Here is a 26255-nt window from a genome sequence, read left to right as displayed (position 1 = left end):
CGGGAAGGATAAGAATCTTTAGTAGTGTAGAAATTGAAATTCACTAAACAAATAACCGAACCGAATCTGCAATGCTGAAATCAGAAAGTATTTTTCATGAATATTTTATTTTCACTTAAGCTGTGAGTACTTGGCTTTAGGGCTTTTGAGATAAAAAAATCCAAATAAACGAGCTTAAGCATTCAGTTAACATATTCACAATTTATATATTTGTTTAAAACTAAAATTGAATAACTGTCTTATTTATTTTTGAAAATTCATTTCCATGTACTTCTTTCATTTGGAGAAAACTTGAATAGTATATTTCTTCTTTCAAATTCTTGTTTTTACCTTGAACTTGTATGCTCAAAGCATATGTCAATATTCATATTTCTTTGATCGAACATATTTCAATAATTGCCCGAAGTGATTTGTAATTATTTTCTTACCGAACAAATTTTAAAGAGGTTATGGTTGGTATTAATATACGCTTCACTTGTTAACTTGCAATTAAAACTTAGGCAATACTTGAGGGTAGAATAATTTCTTATTCATTTGATTGATAGCTTCAAATCAAATAAATAATGTTCTTCTAATTTTCTTTAAGGCTATTTTTCATTTTATATACGAATGCACTTAATTTCTGTTCTGTTCGATTTTTCATTAGGTATACATCATCAATACAGTAAAAGATTTTTTCTAGAAAACCATCCTAACCTATACTTCTACTGATAGAAAGTAGGTAATCTAAAATGTACCGAGTGAAGATCTTTAACATCTACGAAGTGGCTAAGGATTTATTCGATTCCTGAATTGTATATCCAGAAATTATTGTTTGTACATAAAAATTTTCTTTTGGCCAAATTACATTGAAAATTATAATTTTAGAAACTTGAAAAGTGGCGCACAAAATTGTGGGTAATGCCTTCTGGAATTCAGTTTGTTCACGGAGCAGAAATGCACAATCTTTCTTTTAAGTGGATTTATAGTTTTCAAAATTAAACCACTAGCAAATATGTTTTCACAGATTTCGCTTATGTAATTCTTTATGATTGCAATAGCAGCATATTTTAATTTACAAATCAAAAAGCAATTAAGCAACTTCACGTAAAACACCTTGTAAAACACCTTTTCCAACACAACTGTGTGCAAATAGTCAAATTCATCAATCATTATTGATAGCAAATATTTTACAAATTTATGTACACATATTCACAATCTGAAATTAATGACCGCAGTAATAAATTTTAATGAGATTTTCATTGTAATACTGGCCGTTTAATATTATAAACGACAAGCCTATACCTACAATAGAATACAAAAAAAAAAAAATTACAATACACTCTCTACCCTACGCAAAATATGTATGTGAATCTTTTTTACAAATTACGTCGCGTCGTGTCATATTTTATGCAAATGACACTTATAAATTATTCAAGTCCTTCCTATCTCTACTATACACAATTTTCAAATAAACTGTCCAAAAGATAATTCTGGTCATTTTCACCTTATACAATAAATTGCTCTCCTAACCAAAAGTTAGAGTTCATAGGTATTTGCTTGTTTGTGTGAATTTATAATTATTATTTATATAGGAAGTTTTATAGGTAGATATGTATTCATAATTTTAGACTCACCCAGCGTGAAAATCATTTATCCCTTTGCCACAGTAAAGTGGCTCCGTTTGATTTGAGCCCATCGTCATTCTTGTCCTATTGACTTCAATTGTGGTGTTAGATTCCTCATTAATAAAATAATTATCAATGGCTGAAATTGAAAAAAAAAAAAATTAATAGGTTAGAAGACAAAAATATTTAACAGAGTATGCGATTCAAATAATTTTTATTTAAATCGAAATAGGTCAATTGGAAGTTTGTCTTTATTAGACAAAACTTATGGAGAAATTTTATGTCCAAATGGCGCCAGTCGCATTAACTTATTTTATAAGGTAAAAGGTAAAAATCGGTTTGTGTTATATTCAAGGACCTAATAATATTGAATATTGAAAAACAGAGGGTTTTGCCAGTTTTAAAAAAGGTGAGGTTTGTACATGTTGACCCTAACAAAACAATTGATTAAGATTATGCCTTTATTTCTCATAAGTTATAAGCCATAACTTTTCCGTTTGGTGAAAAAAAAATTACTAAAAGCCAAAACAACTCTGAATATAGGAATTGGAAATCTATGTATTTCTGCTCTTTATAGGTGATCTGTGAAAAGGTATAATTGTTATGATAATATTTGTATTTCGAGAAAAAATAATACAGCCAGACTATGTCTTATGCCTTTTACTTACAATCTCGTACATCTTTAAACTTGGTCTAATCCTGAAATGTTTAGACCACTATAAGTGGTTGAAAAAAAACTTGCTTTTTTAGGATTTCAAGATAATTGAAAGAAAGGTGGTAGTAAGAAACTTAAGTGCTAATAATTTGATAAAAGAATATCTAGAGTGTTTCTTGGAGACTTTCTAGAGAAAAAAAATAAGTAAGTTTTCCTATTCCTGTTTGCATCTGAGTCATTCAAAAATAAAGTGCATTTGAAAAAAAAGTTGCACATACGCCACAGTGAACAATCAACTGATGATGATTTTGTTATCCTTTATTTACTTATATTTTATTTTAATACCGTATGTACTAAGAAATCATTCGAAAATAAGTCTGATAGTGTTCGGAGATGTAACCGTTTGACAAAAAGTAATGTGTCACTATTCCAATCTGTTCGAAATAAAAATACCTATATAATTTTTAATAATCACCTAAAAAAAAAAAACAATTACATCAACACTTCCCATTTCAAACTCTTTTATGGTTTTTGCATCTAACGTTTTTCGGTACAAGTGTAGATTGGCAAGTTTGGCAATATGTAGTTTTAACCTACTTAAAAAAAAAACAATAACTTTTCGAAATTTCCAATACGTTCGCAAGATTGGATGCTATAAGCCGCTAGCTTTAAGTCCACTTAAACCAATTTTGAGAAAACGACAAATCTCATTTTCTAATAAAAGTAAAACATGTTCGTACGTATTTATAAATGAAGCAATGAATTAACAATTCCAACCTTTTAGAGATTTTCCGTCATTGTCAAAGCTAAAAATACCAACTCTATCCAGAAATTTCTTTTCAATCCTCTTTTTAAAAGTTATTCTTATTTTAAGGTTCTACATTAAAAAATGTTGAGATTTTCTTTAAGTAACGTTATCTTCGTCATAACGTTCAATTTATTTTCTTTCCTCCATCAAACTTCATTAAAAATTAAAGCTCTTCAAAGCTTAAATTTTTGATCAATTTCCCTAATTTGCAGTTCAAGTTTTTACCCCACACAACGAGTGTAAATCCCATTGAAATCCTATGAACTTCTACAAAAAAATCCTTTAACTCATTATATTGGTTTCAAAGTTTCTTTTTCTTGGTCTTCCTCCAATACCGCGCTCTTCGGAAATTGCTATACCTTTCCGATACAAAACGTGACACCATTTCATTTGTACAACTTCAATTCATCAATATTAGGTCGTTTGTTGTTGTTTTTTTGTGTTTTTTTTTTCTATTTTTTTCTTTTCTCGATTTTGTTTCATGCTAGGACTTATTTTCCATTTCCATCAGATATAGCTATATAGAAGGGGATAAATTTATATATATATTATTCGTTTTTGGCTTCTCAAAGGATAAGCTGATCGATAGGTACTTTGAGTAACAAATAGGATTGTCAGTAGGTTGAGATGGAAAAAATTTCTTTTTTTTTCGTTCCAAATAAAAGGCAATCCATTTTTTATTTAGCTTCTATCTTCAATATCTTTAGCTTTGAAACGTGACAATTGATACAGTGCCTTCCAATTCTATCCAATAAAATAAAATCTATCAATATAATCTGTGTGTGAAAACTACAGGATTTATTCCAAATAGTGGGTGTAACTTTGAAGACGTAAAAACGAAAAAAAAGTTAAGGCTTTGAAGAGTTTATAGAAATAACGAGAAAAGGTGTTAAGACTTTATTTATGAAAGTTTTGTGTAAATCCCCTTTAAGCTCCCTATTTATACCGTATTGCCTTTTTAATAAGGTAGAAATAAAGTAGCTAGAATTTTTTTTTATCATTAATTCCTTAAACATAAAACATCGAAAAGACCTATTTACGATCACAAGAAATTATGTTTCTCCCCCAAGGAGCATATCCTACTCCATATACCTACCCAACCCATGCCAAAATGTTACCATAAATAATCCCTCTTTATGTCCTGGCAAATCATGTAGAACGTAATATTAAAAATCAATGAGCATACAAGTTGTATTAAGTAGGTACCTACTCCGTGAAAAGAGAAAACTTTTTCTCTTTTATATTCAATGATGTATGAAAAAGAATACAAAAAAAATATTTATGTATAGGTACGGACGACTATTATGTGTGTGTAATTTTATAACAAAAAAAAAAAACCTTTCGTGGTAAAACAAAAGTCGATCCAACAGAATCCACGTATTTTTTTTTAACTCCATTATCTATTTTAATACTTTTTTTTTTGTTTTAGGGTATTTTTTTTTTTTTTTTGAAGAGCCATTAATCGAGTAGGTGGCTGTGGGTGGGGATGCCTTCAAGTTGTTTGTTTCCAATAAACAGATTTACATTTATTGAGCTTAGGAACTTTTTTTCTCCTAGAAGTGCGTCTTTTGTTTTGGATCCTTTGGAAGAGGAGTTACATATTAACTTCCGGTTCAACCCTTTTCTAACGTAGGTAAAGAGCTATTACCATTCTGTTTACTGTATTCTATGTATAGTTGAAGGTGCGATTGTATGAGAATATTGTGAATATAAAAGAAAAAAGTTACATAAAAATAATGTGCTTTCTAGCCTGAAGGATTAACAAACCACACAAAACAGATGGAGGAAGTGCTTTTTATTTCCGTTATAGACGAAAGAGGCCAGAGGAGGAAGTTGTTGTGGTTTTTGGTGTTTACCAACAAGATGATGCTTTTGATATTACCTAACTATAACCTTAGCCAATTATAGTTTTGGTATTTTTATTAAAGTAGTTTAGTTCTTTGCAAGGCAAATAAATGAAGTTTTTATGGTTTGTAGAGATGGTTATTTATTTGTATTATCTAACAAGGAAAGATGTTATATTTTGTATGTTGTTAACAGGTCTCATTTAGCCACAGAGAACTGAATATTTAAAACAGAGAGTTTGTTTTAAAATTCTGAGAAAATTTGGCAAAATTAATTCGGTCTAGTGCAGTGGTTTATAAACATACATTTTTCTTAAATAACAAAAAAAAAAAAATATTACTAAGAAAAATAGAATAAATTTGTATTTTAACATCATCAACAATTTGTTTTCCAACAACAATTTTTTTCTATTTGAGACTTGTAAATGAAGAATTCTGAAAATTTCTTAAACCATGGTGAAAACATAATGGTAGTTTAAAATGAAAAACAAAGTTTAACTCTGTTATTCCTAGATTTGTCTTACTGGTTGGGGACGATGCAGATAGTAAAATAGCAAAATTAATCGTATTTTCACTGTTTTAGAGGAAAAATGAGAGAAAGATCTAATGCCACACCTTACCTCTAAGTAGAATTAAGCAAAAAAAGGGTACCCAGCATAAACCAGTGAGTTTGGTAAGCTCATATCGTGAGCTGGAAGAGATATCCGGCTACATTTTTTAGGAACTGCGGCTTCATTCGAAATGGCCCTTCAAGATGGAAAAATTCTCAGGAACTCTGTCCACTAAAATTAATTAACAGTGCTCAAGGAAAACAACTAGAATAGAAACACAAAATTCTTCATAGTTGGCGACGGTAGATATTTTGACGGACTACTAAATGAACACTTTCCTAAGATATACTTTTATAAAGCCGAACCTAATTTCAACGAAGTACTCGACTTCACAGAGGGAGAAGAAAAGTGTTTGGAAAAGGCGAAATACATTCAGAGTTCTGGAAAAAGATTGGAAACATATCTAGATTTTCATCTTCAATCTTGACAGCCGTGACCAAATACCTTATCATTTGAAAAATAGTTAATTTGTAATTGACTAGAAGTGAGTTTTCTTCTTCCACTGCCTCGCTACTCGCATGATTTGTAATAAGCAGCTTCTAGAAAGATAGTATGATTTTTTCTACTATTACCTACATATCTTTTCTTCGATTAGTAGATAAGCTTCAAAAACACTGCGTACTGGCTTAAGAACATTGGGGTATTTTTTTAAATTTACATATATTGTTCTTTTGCGGCGTTCAAGTATGTTAATTTACTTTTTAAGCAGAATTGTCAAAGGATTAACATGTAGCACCATCTAGGGCTCATAATGATTGTAAAATAGTTTTGTAATGGTGAGAAGTATAACTTTAATCATAGCATAATTATTCAAAAATCCTGATTTTTTTAAGTTATTAATGCCAATATACTGGAAACAATACATTCTTAATTTTTGGAAACTCAGTATAAATTTAAAGGATTTGGATCCTATCACACAGCTGAAACCTTTTCTTTAATTTATGAAACTTGGAAATTTAAAAAAAACACCAGTTCTGAAGAATTATGATTTTTGAGTTATGGCAGTTTTAAAATACAGCGACGATGTGTAAAAACATTCTTTTTTTATTTTTGTAATCGCTGTAATCTCAATGAGCTTGGAGTTTTTTTTTAGCTTGATACTTAATTTTTGTTTCAGGTGCGTTTATGTTGTGATCAGCATGCCTCGGATTCTTTTTTGCGGGTTTTAGGATAAACTTTTGTTGTTTTGTCTACTTCCTTGATGATATACATTACATATATATGTATATGCATTTAATTTATGTCTTACACATGGTCAGAATGATTGATGGTTTGACCGTCTAGAGATTTCCGAAAAAAATTTTGCATAGTAGGTACTCCGGACAGTCTTCGTAGACCATATGAAAAAATCTAAAATACTATTTATGAACAACAATAAACAAAAGAAATTGCTAAGATTATTTGTCCAGAGATAACTGTTTTATAATATTACTGTTTACTTTAAAGTTTTCTATAGAAAAAAGTGTTACGTATACGCCACAGTGAACAATAAGAGTTCGATTTGCCCATAAAGTCCTTAAACTCCTACTCGGACGTTTTTTTGTTGATTTTGAATGTATTTATCTATCAGTTATAATAAGTAAGTAAGTTCTCCAATATATAAGATCACAGTGTGACAGATAGCCTCATCTGCCCATTTCCCTTAGCACCACTACAATAAAACCCAATCTGAATAATAGCACAGATCCGAGTTCAAGTACACTATAAATCAATTACCTATACATATGTAAAGGTAATTCAATGAAAAAAGATGTCAAATTAGTTAGTCTCCGGAATTCATTTCCAAACCACTGAGTCTCTAATTTCTCAAAATATTCAATTTTACATAGAAAGAGAGAGGGAGAAAAAGATATTAGTACCAAGTTACATTATGGTTTCATTTATCATTAAAAGAGCACTGAAATTAGGAAACTCCTCTCTTTGGTTATTCACACCCAAAAATTAACATTTACGCTACACTGACATTATAATCCATTTGAAAAAAAGGATATCTGAGTAAATACCTTGAGTGTCGAATTTAATTTATATTTTCGACAAAGACACATTAGGTTTCATGTGCAAAATTTGTTCCAATTTAATTGAATTACATTGTAGTCTCATTAAATTAATTGATTTAATTTTCTTTTCTGTTCAAATTGACAGGACTCAAATGACCAGTATTCCAGCATGTAATAGTGTATCTCCATTACTATAACGTCTAATGAAAAATATTTTCGAGATAGAATAATATTTTAGTCATAGAAAACTTATGGTTCTATTCTTTTTTTCTGACATGTATAAATTAAAACAATGTAGTGTCTCATTTGTTAGAATATATGTCTGTGAAAAATTCGAAAAATGTCCTTCCCGTCGTCATCATGATGATGACAACAACTTCATTGTGATGAGAAAAAGGCACTCTCTGGCATAAAGGCGTTGATTTATTTATTTATATATATATATTTTTTTTATGAAAATAAAAGGTTTCTCAGCGAATGGACGTGTTGGGAATTGGAAAATTCAGTTTAGGTACACATTTGAAAATGTTGAATGGATAAAAGGACCTCTTTTTGTTTCTGTGTGCGAATATAATTTGTGTGCTATAAGTTTTGTTCTCGGATGAGTTAATTACAGAACTGGTTGTAATAAATAATAATAATCTTTCCATGAGGTCTTTCACTCCTCGGGGGCGGTTATTAAAGATGCCCTAATAACTTGGTGAAATGTCAAAATCGTGAGAAGCTTATACAAAAGTATATTAAAGGTATATACTTACTTTTAGTCCTATCTTGACTCTGTAAATAACAATGTACAATGGAAATTTTAGCTCTTTAATTAGAAGACAAATGATTGGGATTGTTTTCAGAATTCTGGTGTGTCTATCCCAGTTATTATCAGGACTCAAACAAAATCAATAGAATTATCCACAACACCAACAAAAATACAATTTAAGTGGAAGTTCAATTCTTGTGTCCAAGGACACACAGTGCCGGCAGCAGTGCGAGTTCATGAAATATTCACCAATTTGTAGATAACGTGCAGACAAGACAAAATTATAATAGAGAGTTGGAGTGGGTGGATATCCCGCAAGGGATCCAAGCAATTTAAATAAAACAACGGCAACATTTAGAACTTTATATTTTTAGTCCAATGCTTTTATGTATAGATACAGATTAATTAAAAACCAAAAGGGAACGAGTGTGTTGAGGTTTTTACGTTTGGTATTCTGAATTAGCCACAAAACGTCCCTGGTGTTAAACTTTTGTAATTGTAATTGAGTGTTAAAATTAGCCACGGAAAATGTTTTCCTTTGAGAATATCTATAGACTTTACAATGAGTGAAATGGAATAAAATTTCATGAAAACAAATTTAATTTTTTTTTCGAAAATTAGCCACTATAGTATTGAAATATGAAGAATGACATTAATAGTATTGTATTTAGTTTTAAGAAAGTTCAAACAAAATTCTGAATGGATCGGAAGAAAAATAATATAAGATTAGCAAGAATTATGAAAATAAAGTTATACATATTTCTTTAATTAAATCCAATCACAATTTTATCATTTTTTAAAGAGATAATGCTGTTCAGTTTATTTGAAATAAGAATTTATTTCTTTGAAAAAAATAAAACAAAAATTTAGTGATTCGAAAAGAGAAGAGTGCTTGCTAAAAATGCACGTGAACAAGTTCTTTACTATATGAATGATCGCATACCTGTAAAGTCTATTAAATGTTTATTGAAATGTGATTAGTAAGCACTTTCAATATTTTCCAGTATAGTTTTTTCCGTAAAACTTTTTATATTTAAAAGTTGCAAATGCGAATAAAATTAAAAACATTTTTCCAAAAAGATAAACTTAGTTTCGCGACTTGATTGAACTTTTTTGAATTATTGAAAAATTTTTATTTAAAACAAATTAAATTCAATCAATTTTATGAAAATTTTTCTTAATTAAATTATGTCAGAATAAAAAAAAACCCTCCAAAATTATTAAAATCTTGTTCAATAAAATATTTTGGGAATACCCTAGATGAATATGAAAAAGTTGCTACACAAATAAAAATCGTTTGAAGTTCTTGTTCGAATAAAAAATAAAAAGATTTTGAAATTAAGTTAAAGAATGTTCGAAATAGAGCTAGAAAGAAAGTAGATAAAAACTTTTTTAATAACTTTTCATTTTATTGTCTCAGAAACCCATGGTTTTCAACTATGGCGTAGTCTGCTAGACCTTTGTATATTATAGTAAAATTAATACGCTCTGGCGTTGGAACATTGCTATAATTTCCGTTTACTGTCACCGAACTGGGAGCTAATAGATCTTCTTCTTTATACATTCATTTCTATACGCTCTTTGTCCTATCTCATGCACATCCTACTTGCTATATGGTAACTTTTAACGATTTAATTTTATCAGAAAAACATATCGCAATACAAAAAATAACCGGCTTCCAAAAAGGAGGAGATATTCAATTCGTCTGTATTTTTGTTTTTTTTTTTTTTATGGTTGTTACCTCATAACTTTGACTGTGTGAACCAATTTTGATAATTCTTTTTGTATTGGAAAGCTGGTGGCAGTTCTGGCCATAGAAACTATTAGAAAAACCATAAAACCCAGTTTTGATCCATTGAAGTCGGTTTTGTTTTTTAATAAAAAAGATTATTTAGAAAATGGTTACGTTTTAAATTCTTTTCGTAGGATATTTAAGATTAAGGTCTTCTGGCCCAGGAAAAATGACAGAGAATCATCGAAAACAAAGTCAAAAATGTATTATTGGAAGAGGTTTTCAAGTATTTGTACATTGATCATACGGATCAATTTTCTATCCTTCAAAGAACACTGCAAATAATTACAATTTACAACCTTTTATTAGTTCCGAATCGAAATCTTACTCTGTCGTAAAATTAAATTAAGTAGCCAACTACCGATAAAATTAACTTTCTTGAAATAATCTTATGACATAATAGTTATAAATGTTCTAACACAACATTATCAAAACATTCGAAACATTTTAATGAAAATCAAACATCCAAACTTATTTTGGCAAAAAAACACTAACCGACTACCAAAATTAACGATAATTAGTCCCATTAACATAAAACCAATAAAACTGTCTAGAGAACGACTCCTTTTGACCCCTTTAATTGGCTTTGATCCTTTGATGGGGAACGAATAAAATAATATAATAAAATCCTCTGTCACCAAAAGAAGAAATAGAAATGGCTTAAAGAGAATATTTGTGTGTGTTTTGTATTAATGGTCAATTAAATTCTATACTTTAAATTCTATTTCATTTAATTAATTTTCTGTTTCAGGAAATATAAAACATAATAATTCAAAAACCATGGACCTTGTGTGTGTTTATGACGTGAAAATATTATTCTATTTGAGCATATAAATTTGTTTTTCCTCTCTGTGTAGAACCATTTAAAGAAATAAACCCTAAAACCACATTCCTACACTGAGCTCTTATTTTTCATAACCAACATACAAAAAAAAAAGTCATGTCCTTCTTGCTTACTATAAATTATGAACAGTGTAAAACTACCAACCAAGCTATTTCAACCACATTATGTCCATTATGGTTTTTTCCAACCCACTCTAGCGCACAACGTAATCTGAGAAACATTTCAAGGAATTTTATGTTTTCTGTCCTAGCGTGATAATTTTAATACTCCAACACATTAGAAACAAATGTTTTATAAATCAAACAGTTTCTACATGACCAAAAAGTTATTCCTTTAAACTTTTAAGCAAAATTCGAAAAAAGTAATTAATTCCTCTTCGCAGAAAACCACATAATCCGGAAACGAATGAATGAATATTTCCATCAACGCAGTGTGTTGGACTTCTTTTGATGCAGGAAATCTGCTCTTTATACCAAAAAAAAAAAATTGAAAAATCTCCACTTACAAATAATAATTATTAATGGAAGTGTGGTTTTTATTCACGAATTTTAACGGAGGGATTTCTAACTGCTGTACTAAAAAACTGTGAAACTAACGATGGAAATGAAATGTTAGCTTTTCATTCATTTCATTCATGTCACAAAGTAATCTGGTATCAGTTGCATGCTTTCAACGAAAACGTAATTCCTTTCATAGTTTCAACATGTACCTGTTACTTAATACTTTTACAACAAATAATGTTTATACAAAAAGCCCTTAGAGACTATAAAAGCCCTTGTGAAAACTGTACAAAAAATTTACTCTTATATGATCAAAAATTAATATGTAAGACCTTTTGAATTGACAGGAGATACAGTTTTAATCATCGTATGCGACTAAAATTTGACTACATAACTTTTTTCGTTTAACTTTGAAGCCCCTTGGGTGTTTTTTTGAATAATATATTCTGCAATGCTGCATAATTTGGTTACGTGTAATGAATATTTTTCGTTAGGTATAAGTATCTCGTTTTTCAAATTAGCTAAGCTTTATCTCGGAAGAGCAAACTCACAGAAATTATAGTACAGTTCGATAAAGTTACCTACATTAAGTTACATTGAGTTACGATGAAGTTACATTAAGAATGGTTGAATGCAATGAGAAAAATGGATGAGTTTGAGTATTGTTCTTTAGCATTTTTGTGATTCCTGAGAAACATTAATCATAGGGTATATGTATACATACATAGCTATAACTTTTGCACTTCATCCAAATTTGCAAATAATAAATTTTGCATCAAATTTAAAAATTTTAAACCGTCACTGTGGTGTATTTACATATATTCTTACAAATTTTTGTTGGCTATGAAAAATTTGTGTTTTGCTAAGTTAGCGTCATTTTAGAAAACAAAATAAAAATAATTATAGAAAAATCGAATTTCCAAAAAAATTTTATATCGGTACAAAAAGAACTGATACCTAAATATAAAAAAGTTAACAAATTAGTAAAAACTAAATAAATTGCAAGAAGGAAGAGGGATCCCACGTGACAAGTTATGTACACAATTTAAAAAAAAAGACAATAAAGCTGAAAAGAAAGAAAAAGGAACATTTTTACAAAGCCTTTATTCAAATATTGAAGGAAACAGATTGGTCGAAAAGAAATGAATGTAGAGGGTTGACAAAGTCATCGCCTATAAGCAAATTCTTTAGGGTGGGTAAAAAAAAATCAAAATTCTTTTTTTTTGATTTGGTACTCCGAAAAATCGATTGCTAAACACCTCTACAATATACACACCAAATATGAGCTCTTAATATTAATGGGAAGGTCCTCCGCTTAGCAATTTTCCATTTTTAAATCAAATTTATTGCTTTAACCGTTTAGAAGATATTCGTATCCAAACCAATGCCCACTGATTTCAGTAGTTTTCTTATCGACTCGTATGCATTGCGATTTGGATACGATTATCTTTTAAACGGTTAAAGCAATCAATTTGATTCCAAGGAATTTTTTGTAAAAGGTTTAAGCCTCTACAAGAATATACCTTGTTTATTTGAAAATAATGAATTTTTAGTGAATTAGAAAATTTTGAAAAGTAAAAAATGTTTTTATAATTTTTTTTAAATTTGACCTCGAATATCTTTAGAATGGTTAGATTAATGAAAAAAGTTAATAAGACCTTTTTTGTGAAACAATCTATTTCCTACAAGAATATGTCTTGCGCGTTTGATTATTATAACTTTTCAATTTGTTACAAAATTGAGAACAAAAAACGAATTTTGAAGGATTTTCTCGATTTTTGGACCTCAAATATCTATTAAACGGTTAGATAAACGAAAAAAGTGTGCAAGGCCTTTTTTGTAGAGCGTTTAATTTCCTACAAGAATATGTAAAGAAATTTGCTAAAAAGATGATTTTTTTTTAGTAGAAGCTTGATGTAAAAATGAAAAATTGCGAAGCGGAGGACCTTCCCAATAATATTAAGAATTCATATTTGGTGTGTATATTCTAGAGGTGTCTAGCAATCGATTTTTCGGAGTACCAAATCAAAAAAAAAATTTAGATTTTTTTGACCCACCCTAAAATTCATATTGTAAGAAGAAATTATACTTAACTCTTTGAAGACATTTAAATAAAAAGCTGAAATTTGGTATTTTTGGTATTTATTTACCTTCATTTTAAGGACATCCCAAAATATTCAATTCAACCCAATGTTTGACTTGTTAGGAAATTAATGTCTATAAATTGCGTCAAATTTTATTAAAAAAAAAAAAAATAATAATAACAATATTAAGAAACAAAAGTCACACTTTCATCGAGATCAATTAATTTTACCTTTAACAACAACAAAGGTGATATTAAGAATGTCTGTCTATCGGAGCTCATGCATAAATGTGACGTTTGTGTCGCATTTTTTTTTTTTTTTTTTGTATATTTTCAATGAAATTTTATGTTCTTCTTTTGGCCTTGAAAGTAATTATTTTCTTTCCTGTATTTCAATACGTAGCTATTGAATGCTTACACAAGCACACGTCGTCGTTCTCTTTGGTTAATTTGAATATATGTTATGGTAATTTATGTAAATGAAAATAATATGAATATGTGGCATTATTCGATCATTGGATGGGATGCAATATTATATGAAAGGAACACACATGTTTTTCAGGGAAATTTAATAATAAAAGTAAGAAACATAATGATTGAAACAAAAAATTTTCTTACCATATGTTAAAAAAAATTGTAGAATTTTTTCTAAGGTTTTAAGCCTTAAAGAATAATCGGCCCTATATATAGAACAAGCTATTGTTCTGATTAACGTAAAAGTCTTAAATATAGAAAGAAATAGATTTTCCATAAAATATAGAGCTTTTGTTCAAATCTTTAATATCTCACTTTGAATGTTTATCGCCATTACAAATTTTTTGAGTTATTGCATTTTTCTTAGAAAAGGGCTCCAACAATTTCAATTAAAATTCACATTCACATGTTCACATTCGCACAAAACTGCGTTTTCTTAAAAATTATAAATAGTGAAAATATGACGTTGCAACTTTTTCTGAAAATTGACATATTGGTTATTTGTGTATATCTCGGTAAAGGATATTTCGATTTTATTCAAAACTTTTAGACAGATTTTTTTTATCATTTAAAATTTATTCAAGTTTAAAAAATAAATAAATAAAAAAAAAATTCAAATACTCTTTGAGTATGATTATTTTTTTCATTTTTTTCTGATATGTAACCAAATTTATAAATTTCAAACTATTTATGCACTTTGTCGTGCATTTGATTTTGATAGAATATCAAAATATTACAGAAAAACTAAGTTATGAATTTTCATGAACATTGTAATTTTGTAGTAATTTTTAGTTTTCCCATGTTTGCCCTTAAACATAGTCAGTAACAATGTAATTACTTTTTTTTGAAGATAAATTGAAAAGTTGTCAAAATTGTTTCCAATAAAAGAAAATATTTTATTATTGTGGCAAATTAAACACAAAGTACTTAAATTTGTTCGTTTATTTTTACTGAATAAGAACAGATAAAAAATAATTTTAATTCCTTACTAATATAAAAATAATTAAAATCTTTTTGACTAAACACACTGAATTCCTAAATCCTGCCATGATTATGTTTAAATAACAGCTTTTGACAAGAAATGGTCAAATACTCCGAAACTCATAAAACACACCACTGTCCGGTATTATAACTTTCTTGTAACGCACACAATTTCTATAAGGTTTACTAGATGTGAGCTTATCCTTAAGAAACCCATATTACTAAGGATTAAATATTGTTTTAAAGTGAGACAACAATGTTTAAGACTATCTTTGAAGAAACTTTTTCATACCTGAACATTTTGCCATCGGTCTTTGTCTTTATACATAAGTAGTTTGCTTTTTTTTTGTTCTTACATCTTTTCGTACTTTATTTCTTCTATAGGTACTTATTATTTATCTCACCTAACAGCAAAAACACGTGTTCAGGTCATTTCATTTCAACATTATTTTGTTTCACTATATGTCATTAAAGTTATTTATCAAAAATATCCTTTGTCTTTAATGGCACAACAGAATGCTTATTAATTCAATAAATCAAATAGAAATTTTAAATTTTCTTCAAAGCTCTCCGATGGTCACGCAATCGTTTTCATAAATTGCACTCTCGTTTATCATTGAGAACACCTCCCATAAAGCACTTCCCAAAATAAAAATCACTATGTATGTGAATGTAGACGACACAGTGCCTAACATTCAAATAAATATCACGCACTTAAATGAAATTAAATAAATGCCACCAATTTATATCCATTTCATCTTGTACCCTCACTTACATATATACACCCCGTGTAGGTTCTGTTGCTTCTCTATAATCCTCCAAAAGAAGGAAAAATCCCAAGGTATTTGTTATGCCTTTCAGAAATGAATGTTCTCATGAAAAACCAAATCCTTAGAAATATAGGTATGCGTGGGTAGGTACAGATACAAACACCATTGGAGACAGAGAGAATGAGATATAAAGTTCTAAACCAGTGATAAATGCAATTTACCAACTTGATACTATAATTCTTAAAGTTTCTTCATTTTGTGGAGCTTATAATAGCTTACAGTACTTCTGGGACGTGTTTTATATTACAACTCTCTGTCAGACATTTTCTGCAACACCTTGTGTTTTCTAGAGTAGCTTGCGACACGACAGAATAAGTTTATCACAAAATAATAATCCCTACAAATTATAAATTCACTAGATTAGTTTTTGTGTTTTTTGATGAATGTTTCATTTCAGTGAGTAATTAAAAAAAAAAATTAAGGAAGAAACAAATAAAATACGGGAATCCTGATGAGAAGTTGTGAGCTGATCTATAAAAGGAAGTTCCTGGAAATTTATGCGAGGACATGATTTTCGTCAGTTTTTGAATAAAATGAAGAATTATTTCATATTCATAAAGAGAGCATGTGAGCGTGGTGTAAAATATTATAATTTTGTAAAAGTTATTGCACGAAGTTAAGTCAAGTTGTATAAGATTTTGAAACCTATACATGCACGTAATTAAAACATAATCTACTTATGTGCTAAGGATCTTATAGAAGCTTAACTTTAAAACTCTAAAAATAACGGTAGTCAAGGTTTTTATTAATCCACTAACACTGGTATTTATTGAGCATTTCATAGTTGAGTATCTTATTAAAACTTCTTTTGATTATACGAATAACTTGTGCCATCAAAATGCGAATTGGTTCAGCCATTTATATAAATATAAAAAGATTGATAGGTTAATTAATCTAATTATTCTCATTGAATAGTTAAAAATCAATTTAGTTAGAATAGTCCAGTAAATAAAGGAGTTTTACCCTACAAAAGGTCCGGTAGTTCTAAATTTTTGATATGTTGTTAGGTATGGTTAGTAGATAGAAAAACCAAATTTCCACAACCACGCCCCCTCCGCCCCCTGCAGCATCACTGAAAAACCATAGAAATCTGGCACTTTTTTCACTTTTATGCCCATAACTTTCTTCTGGTGCATTTTATTGAAAAAAAGTTGTTGGTAGACTTGTAGAAAACATAATTTTCTACAAAAATGATCTTGGTAGTATTTTTATACAACCAAAAACAACGAAGTTATGAAGCTTCCAAAAACATGTTAAATTTCGGATTTTGCAATAATTTCAGTTTCTTGTCACTTAACAGTGCTATAACTCTTTAACAATTGACTTTTACGCAAAAGTTTTCATAATCAATCTTATAGACAATTTAATTACCTAAAATAAAATGTAAACCACTTTGATTTTGTGAATCAAATAACCGAGTTAGGGCTAAAATAGTAAAAAAGTATTTTTGATAGTTTTCGAAAATTTTTTAACTATCCATTAAATGAAGGATTTGTATCCCACAAAAAGTTGGGTGGTTCTTATTCTATATTTAATAAGGTTTTAATGGTAGATTCAAAATTTTCTACAACTTGCACATCCAATATCCACCAAACTAAGAATTTTTCAAAAAAGTAACAATTTCCGATTTTATTTATTTTTAGTTTCTTTTTTTTCAGTTTCTTACCTGTTTACAGGGCTATAATTTCCTAATTTTTAATTTTTAGCCAAAAATTCTTTTGTAGGGAATTCATTTTCATGAATACAACTTTTATCTTTTGATAAGAACCTAGTTTAATATCTCATGTGCTTATAAAGCGGTGGGCTATGAGTGGACGAAGGTAAAAGAATTGGGGTATGAGGGGCAGGGGTAGCAGGTGGGGAAATATAGGAGTAATAGGTGGAGTTGAAGATGGTGAATTATGAGAAAATTTGGCTTCGTTGAATTTTTCTTCAAATTGATCGATGATATCTGATCTTCTTCGTCGTCGTCTTCATAAAAAATTCATGTGGACGATTTTGGCAGGATTGTCCACAGCAAAACTTACAAAATGTGAACATTTAAGTCCCTCTTTCCTGCATCTGCCAGCTCCCATGCATCTAGGCACATAGGTATTTGCATGACACAGCTTTCATCAATTTTTGGGGAGCAGGATCTTGCACAGTTTTAATGAATTGCAACACGTGGCATCCTCTCGTCCAGCCCCATTCCAGAAGATTTTTCTCAATACCCATCCACGCCATGATCTGGTGATAAGTCCGGAAGAAATGAGAGTGTGCTGCATCTGTTGTAGGCGGTAGTTTGCACAAATTAAGTTTTGTTGAACTACTCATAAATTTGAAATTTTGAAGAGAGCTTAGAGATTGACCACTGTCCTCTCCATATAATATAAACAAGATATGTTCTTCCGCCTCCGATACTTTCTGAACTCTGGCATTTGGGCCCTTAACTTCTCTGCAGCTTCAAGTGCAGAGTGGTTTTTGAAACATTTTGCAAAATTTGTTTTTTTCCGAAAACAAAGATGTTTGAGGTGGTGTCACATTCACTTATGGCATGAATGAGTAAGACGTTCTCCATAGAATTGAATGTGAAAAATGAGAATTCATCAGATAAATTGATCCTCCCAGGTTTTCGAAGGTACATGTTATCGGCCCTAGGTACCTATAATAAGTCGATGTCTTCCTCAAAAATCTTTGAAGCTCTATGGTACCTGCTTTAGATACTTATTCTGGCGCAACTGGAAGAAAGCATCCGTACGTTCGAGTTGAATCAGGGGTGGTTGTGGTTGCATGATAGTAGAAACTTCAAGTAGCTGCGCCTCGTGGTGACTTGATGAAAAGCCAAGGGATTTAATCATATCAATGAGAAGCTTAGGAAGGGGGAAAAGGAAGGATCGGGGACGAGCAGCAGCTATAAAAGCATGGGATAAGGCCAAACATTTCCTTTTCCATTTATCCAAAGGGCCACTCTTATTCTTCAGTATTACAGTTTCAAAAAATAGAGGATGGGTACTCATCTGTATTAGACCGAATGACTTCCAAAACTGTGCTGCTTTGAATACACTCAACCTTCTCCATACTTCTTAGGAAAACAGGATTTGACTGTGCTATTATCAATTTTATAATCACCCGTATTGTGATTTACAACTGTCAATCGATTTTTGATAAATACTGAAATTTGGGATTTTTAAACCAAATTATAGGAAAACTGGTCAACTGGAATTTAGTAATTAGATTTCTGTATAACGACTAGGACCATTATCTGCTTTAAAAACTTTTTTTAATTAAGTAATAAGATATTAAAATTAAATTTGTATCAACTATCGATTGATAGTTGTATATTAGGGTGGTCCTTATTTGATAAGAAGTTACAAAAGCAGGGGCGATATTCTGTGTCCAGTGTTGGGTAAATGGCGGATTTTTGATATAAACTTCTTAATTAAATATGGTCAGGAAGGGTTAGAAATACAAATTTGAAAAAATTAGGACTTATTTTTCCTGATTTGGAACCATTCTAGGGGGCGTCCCCAATTTTTTGTTCCTAAGGAGCACCCTTTTGTATATAGCAATAAGGCTGAACCTCCTTCGATCGTACTTGTCAACTCATCAACTCATGTATGAAACTTCATAAAACTGAAAAAATGCAGAATTGGTTTTTGGAGTATGGTTAAGGGGGCGAAGGGGGCGTGGCTATGAATTTTTTTTTTCAATCTAACATTAAACCCTGATTAAATATAGAATAAGAACCACCCGACTTTTTGTGGGATAGAAATCCTTCATTTAATGGATAGTTAAAAATTTTTCGAAAACTATCAAAAATACTTTTTTACTATTTTAGCCCTAACTCGGTTATTTGATTCACAAAATCAAAGTGGTTTACATTTTATTTTAGGTAATTAAATTGTCTATAAGATTGATTGTGAAGACTTTTGCGTAAAAGTCAATTGTTAAAGAGTTATAGCACTGTTAAGTGACAAGAAACTGAAATTATTGCAAAATCCGAAATTTAACATGTTTTTGGAAGCTTCATAACTTCGTTGTTTTTGGTTGTATAAAAATACTACTAAGATCATTTTTGTAGAAAATTATGTTTTCTACAAGTCTACCAACAACTTTTTTTCAATAAAATGCACCAGAAGAAAGTTATGGGCATAAAAGTGAAAAAAGTGCCAGATTTCTATGGTTTTTCGGTGATGCTGAAGGGGGCGGAGGGGGCGTGGTTGTGGAAATTTGGTTTTTCTATCTACTAACCATACCTAACAACATATCAAAAATTTAGAACTACCGGACCTTTTGTAGGGTAACCCCCTTTTTTTTAGCTTCATTTATTGGACTAGAAGTTGAGAGTTCAACAACGAGAACCATTAACCTAGTTAAAAATTATTCTCTCCACTATAACATAACAAACTATTATTATTATTATTATAATCATTATCTATGACGGCGCATATCAATTACCACTTATAGACATTATACTTTTTTTTCCATTTTGTTGTAAAGCATAATGTTGGTAAACCCTATTAAATATTCATCAGCTACTAGCTAGGTATACGGTATTTATGGTAAACCATTGGAAAAAGTAAAGTTTACCATATTATACCATATAGTTAGAATATTAAACGTGACCCATATCGATGCAGGAATTATTATTACATCATAGATTGCAATTTTATGTAAGTAGATGCATATTTTCTAATAATAAAATGCACACACACACATACACACAGTTTCCCACTTTTATGGTAGATATTCCTGCTAACCTTAATCGAATTGCAATTGATATTCCACGTTTATAATATGCTCTTCGATATTCAATTTAAAATATCTATGATATAAACCTTGTTGGAAGGTTTTTCACTCATCATAAAATAAATATGTATGAGTTGTGGCACAGATATGAGTAAATTTCCCATTTTATGCTTGTTGGATTAAAGGATATGGCGGTTAGATGTTGGGTTTGTGTACTATCTGTTACTCCATAAAATTAAAAGAAGATTCCTTTCGGCATTCAATCTAACGTTATGACCAACATAAGAATATGGGGTGAATTCAAGTTATAGGAAAGGATTTCTTCACTTCTGAAATTTTCGATTGTTCATTTTTGCAAAAAATTGACAGTGTACAAAACCTTCAATGAAAAATTTTTCCTCACACGAATATTTGAAGAAAGGTTAAAGAAAAATCAATCCATTTAAATAACCGAATATTTTAACAAATTCTGGAAGATATATTAAGTTAATAGATGAACCCACTTTCCATTCTCGGGCCGTTTATTGACGGAAACCTATTCTGTCCATAATCTCGTAAAGGCCCTAACTACAAAATTTTTGATTTTGATTTTTTTTTTGCATATTTGGAGTAAGGGCATTGTCTCTGATTTATCCTAATTTATTTTTTTACCATAGGTCTTCAAATACGCCAGAAAATTCAAAATGGTCTTTTGATTTTTTTTTTTTTCATTTTTATATGCAAATTGCGATATTAGATTTAGTGTTTCCCTCTATAACTCAGAAGTAAGAAATATGTAGTTAGGGCCTTTACGTTATTATGGGCAGTATTGTTGTCGATCGTTCAATTTATTTTTCATATAGGTACAGTAGCGCAATGTATACAAGACGGATTAAAGCAAATAAAGCAGTTGAAATCTACTTATTAGCCTGTTGCAATGGAGTGCAGTTTCTTAAGCAATGGGAGTGGTAACCAAGCAGACAAAATTAATAAAAAAGAAATATCTAATACAAAAAACACGACTTTCATTTTTAACACAGTACTTTACATTAACTTGGAACAAGAATTATACGAATAATAATATTAAAAGAAAATATGAGAAAATTAATATTTTCTTTTAATATTATTATTCGTATAATTCTTGTTCCAAGTCAATGTAAAGTACTGTGTTAAAAATGAAAGTCGTGTTTTTTGTATTAGATATTTCTTTTTTATTAATTTTTTCTTCTATTTACATTTAAGTGCAATATAAATGTCATTTTTCGCAATATGAATGTTTAAAATAAGTGCAATATTAATGTTTGTATGTTAAATACTTACTTGTACAATTTAAATGTTCATTATAACAAAAACAATTATTGTGAGTTAAAAAAAAAATGTTATTCAAAAATAATTAAAAAATCAAAATGTCTAAAATTTCCATATTTTTCATAATGTGTTTTATAGAAATAAACCTGATGATGTTCATAATCATGAACGAAACGCCCATCGTTGCAAAATTCAAAAATGTTTAATTTCATTTAATTTTGAATTTATACTGACCTACAGCCCGTAAACCAAATATAAAACTAAATATATATATAAAGGTCATAAAACATATACATACAAAATAGACGAAGAAAAAAAATAAAAAAAACTCATTAATTACTATTTTTGTCCAGACTGTGAATTTTGATAAAAGATTGACTTATGTGTAGAAAACTGCCTCAATTGATGCCTTATGAAAACTATATGTTTCTAGGTTTTGAGAAAATTGAAAAATAAAATAATTTAATAATTTTTTTTAGAAAATTATCCCTCCCTCCTAAAGGGGGGAGATGGACCCCCCTCCCATAGTAAAAAAAATGATTGTATTGAACTCCTCTACAAAAAACCGTTATCAAATCTTGGCGCCCAAGTTACCGTACTACGTGCCAAAATAACATTTTTGTTCGGTGCCTAAACGTTCGAATTTCTGTATCTGGGTTGAAATCGTAAAATTTTTTTTCTAAGCCAATTTTAAACTGATTTTCATAAAAAATACCGAAACAAACCGTGACAGGTCTCCGCTAGAGTATATTTTAAAACCTGATTTTTGTAACACAGTGATATTAGCGATTTTGAGTGAATTTTTAAACTGGTGCTTTTTTCAAAGTTAAAACAACTTTGATTTAAAGAAATGCTTAATGATTGATTTAAACAAACTTCAATCTCCTTTGAATTTAAAATTATCGTCTTCAACACAAAATCATTCCGCAAAATAGTTAAATCAAAGTGGGTATCGTTTACGCTTTTGCTTATAAATATAAACACTAACACATTTTTCGCAAGGTTTGATTTTATTTTTTAAAACGTCAATATTGCTAAGAATGGAAAACTTAAAAAAATAGGGAATGAGCCACAAAAAAATATGTTTTTATATTTTTTCTGCAGAAATGTACGATAGTAAGAAAAAAAATGTTTTGCTTTTTAAACAAGTAGGTACTTACTCTTCAAAAGTTATTTATTTTTTGGAAGTACATTTTTTTTTACTTCATCTATCATTTTTATACCGCTTACCTATTTTTTGCTAAGAATGGTTAAAGTTTTTTTTAGACTTCCCAACCAAACTACCTCAACTTTACATAATTGTCTAACGAACTATAAATTTCCTAAAAATTTCTAGAAAATGTGAATTTAAAATAGCTAAACAATTTTGTTTTCAAGGAATTTTTAAATATCATTCGATTGCTTCGTATATCTCAAAGCCACAATTCACTTGAACTTATTACATACCTACAAAAACTTTGTTCCTGAAATAGTTTATGTTGCCATAGATATTTCTTTAAATATGAAGAAAGTTTATCAGGAGTATAATTTTGTTATGTTGTATTTCACCTAAAAAAAATTGGATTAGATCTGTTTAACAAGGTCTTTTAGATTTACAAATTAATAAAACCTATATCGATAAATGATTTACATCCCACGTTCTGCACTCAAAGAAGAAAACCAAGAATTCCCACTCGATTTAAATACCTATTCTATTTTTGTGGTGCAAATATGTCCTGATTACAATTCCTTCTACTTCTATCTTGAGAAAATTTCTTCGAATTTTATGTAAGAAACACCAATTTACGAAACGTGACTAGAATTCCGTACCCACGTCAACCCAGGAAGAACGATTCCTCTTCTGTATCGTTCTTTGTTCTAATATAATCCTTGAAGGAACACAGTTTTAATCCTGTATTTTGCTTCTCACAAATCTGGGTTGAAATAAAATTCTAATTTTGTAGTGATTATCCGTGACAACCGACAAAGTTTGTTGTTTTATTTTTGTTTTAAGGATCTATTTCGATTTAAATTTGAGCAGAAAAACACAGCGTTGGCGGTGTGTTTCAAACGATTAGTACAACATTTATTAAATTTTCTGGTTTTCATTTTCAATTTGAAATCAATCCTAGCTACACCTACCATATAAATATAATGCTGTAAAATTCATGTACGAGTAGAAGAAGTAAAAAGTAATGAAATCAATGATGATGGAAAAGTGGACAAGTCTTAAAATATACCTACCAGTATGTTAATTTATTAAATTTCTTATTTTACAAACTTTTCAAAGTTTTTTAAGCTCCTAGACTGCCATTAAATGCTTACTCAAAACGTATTGAATGAAATAACGCCCATCAAAGGAGAACGCAAGGGGACAGAAAAATCAATAAAATAATGTAATCCTTTTTGAAGTTAAATCACAACATGTAAATTTATATTGTGATGAACATTCAGTCACTATTTATTCTATCTATATGAATGCTAATCTCCGTGACAAAAAATTATTTATTGTTATGCAAATCCTTTTTCACGATATAATGCCCGAATACCAATCGTTATCGAAATTGCATTTATTTGTAAGGGAAAACTAATGTAATAGTGTGGAGGCAAATAGTGTATACGAAAAAAAAGGATAAACCCGTGAACACTCATGTCCGAATGATTTTTTTTTTAACAAGAAGTACTAAGCTTTATCTTTTATAGATTTGTTAAATTTTTAAAATTTAAATAATTTATTTCTTTATGCATGAAATAAGTTTTCAAGTGAAAAAAACTAAAATCGAACAACAAGAGTTTTGTATGCAATATTTTTCGATAGCTAAAAGTTTGAGTGTTTTGTGTGAAAAAATTGATATTTTCGATATTGGAGTTCGAATAAAATATGACTCGCTCATATTAATCATATGGATTTTCCAGTACGTATTAGTCATAATTGAATTTAAAGACTTAATTTGGAGTTTTTGAGCAGTTTTTAAAAATGTCGTAAACATTTTATTGTGTTTTAAATTATAAAAGTGGAACATGTTTTTAAAAATAAAAGGACGAACATAACGAAGTGCTTTTTTGATGAGTTGAAAGAAGTAAGTAAGTAAGAATATCATATCCGGAATCGTACTTTAAGGTCAACGTTTACATTTGCCGCTTGGATACCTAAAAGCCTTCATAGTCTGAGTAACATGTTTGAAACCTTAGAACCAGATAAGCTGTGACTAAAAATTGAAGATCCCTTACTTTGGCGGATCCTTTGTAGAGGAATCAAACAAAAAGTAATCTCAGAAATTGTAGCTAATTAAATGCTAGTTTGCAGTGGTACAAAATCAATTTTGTAGATCCTATAGGTAATTTTGTGAGATAAAGTAACAAGAGGACTTTTCTGTAAAATAAATATAATGTACGTTAAATTTGAGCAGGAGTGTACCCTTTCTGGTTTGCTTGGAAAGTGGAAAAATTTTGAAAACATTGCTGTTTTTATTTTATTTACCTATTCCTTTATTCAGTCAGCAATTGTATTTTGTTTGGCATATAAACCCCAACTTGTAGCTCAAAACTATTGAAATATTCAATGTTTTGTAAATGCAAGTTAGCTCAAAATTTAGCTTTCAAAAAACGAAAAATAAACAATATTCTAAAAACTAGTTTGCAGATTTTAAAGTAACCTATACCTTGCAGAAAACAAATCAGTGTTGAAAATCGAGGTTATAGCATTTCATCTGTTTCCGCAAAACAAATTTTTTGAGTTTGAGACGCGTCTCAAACGCGTCCAAGTGGCGTCCGAGACGCATCCAAAACGTGTAAAAAACGCATCCAAAACGCGTAAAAAACGCGTCCAATTCGCTTCGAAAACGCGTGAAAAACGCTTCCGAGAAGCTTTTAACTTATTAAAATCTTTTTTAACTTATTAAAAGTGCCTTTTTTTACCGACTTCCAAGAAGGAGGAGGTAGGTATTCAATTCATCTGTATTTTTTTTTTTTTTTTTTTTTTTAATGTTTGTTACCTCATAACTTTGTGAACAGAGTGAACCAATTTTGATATTGTATTGGAAAGCTGGTGCCTGCAGGATGGTCCTATTTTAATTTCGTTCAGTTGTGGCTATAAAAACTATGAGAAAAACCACAAAATCCAGTTTGTAGTAATTATTATCCAGCTATTTAGTAATTATTATATTAAGCAAAGCTAAGCTAATTGTAAAAACATTAAGAGGGAAGTAGAATTTGCGAAGAAGAAAGTTAATCAGTTTTTGTTTATGTTTTTAGACTCCTCTCAAGATATTTCAGTGCATACTCAAAAGAAATGCAGAGTTTTCCACTTTTCTTTTATAAACTTGAATTTAATTCAAATACATAGTTCTTTATTTACCTACTAGTATTATTTTTATTTTTGCAGACAATAGAAAAATACCACTAAGAATTCCTGATCCGTAAAACAAGTTAATTATAAAAAAATGAAACATTGTCTTCATTCTAATGAATATTTACTTTTA

General features: G+C 29.6%; 1 protein-coding gene across 1 annotated transcript in view; it reads right to left on the bottom strand.

The window, feature by feature from the left end:
- Positions 1 to 26255, bottom strand: part of LOC129908397 (G-protein coupled receptor dmsr-1-like) — a 200698-nt gene that overhangs the window by 28746 nt on the left and 145697 nt on the right. Inside the window, exon 3 of the mRNA XM_055984855.1 lies at positions 1617 to 1746. Within this exon, the coding sequence (XP_055840830.1) occupies positions 1617 to 1684 (68 nt within the window). The 5' untranslated portion in view covers positions 1685 to 1746. The remainder of the gene's footprint in view (positions 1 to 1616; positions 1747 to 26255) is intronic.

Source organism: Episyrphus balteatus, chromosome 2, assembly GCF_945859705.1.
Source record: "Episyrphus balteatus chromosome 2, idEpiBalt1.1, whole genome shotgun sequence".
NCBI classification, from domain to species: domain Eukaryota; kingdom Metazoa; phylum Arthropoda; class Insecta; order Diptera; family Syrphidae; genus Episyrphus; species Episyrphus balteatus.
The sequence above is the reverse complement of the archived record's forward strand: the minus strand, read 5'-3'. Positions and strand labels throughout refer to the sequence as shown.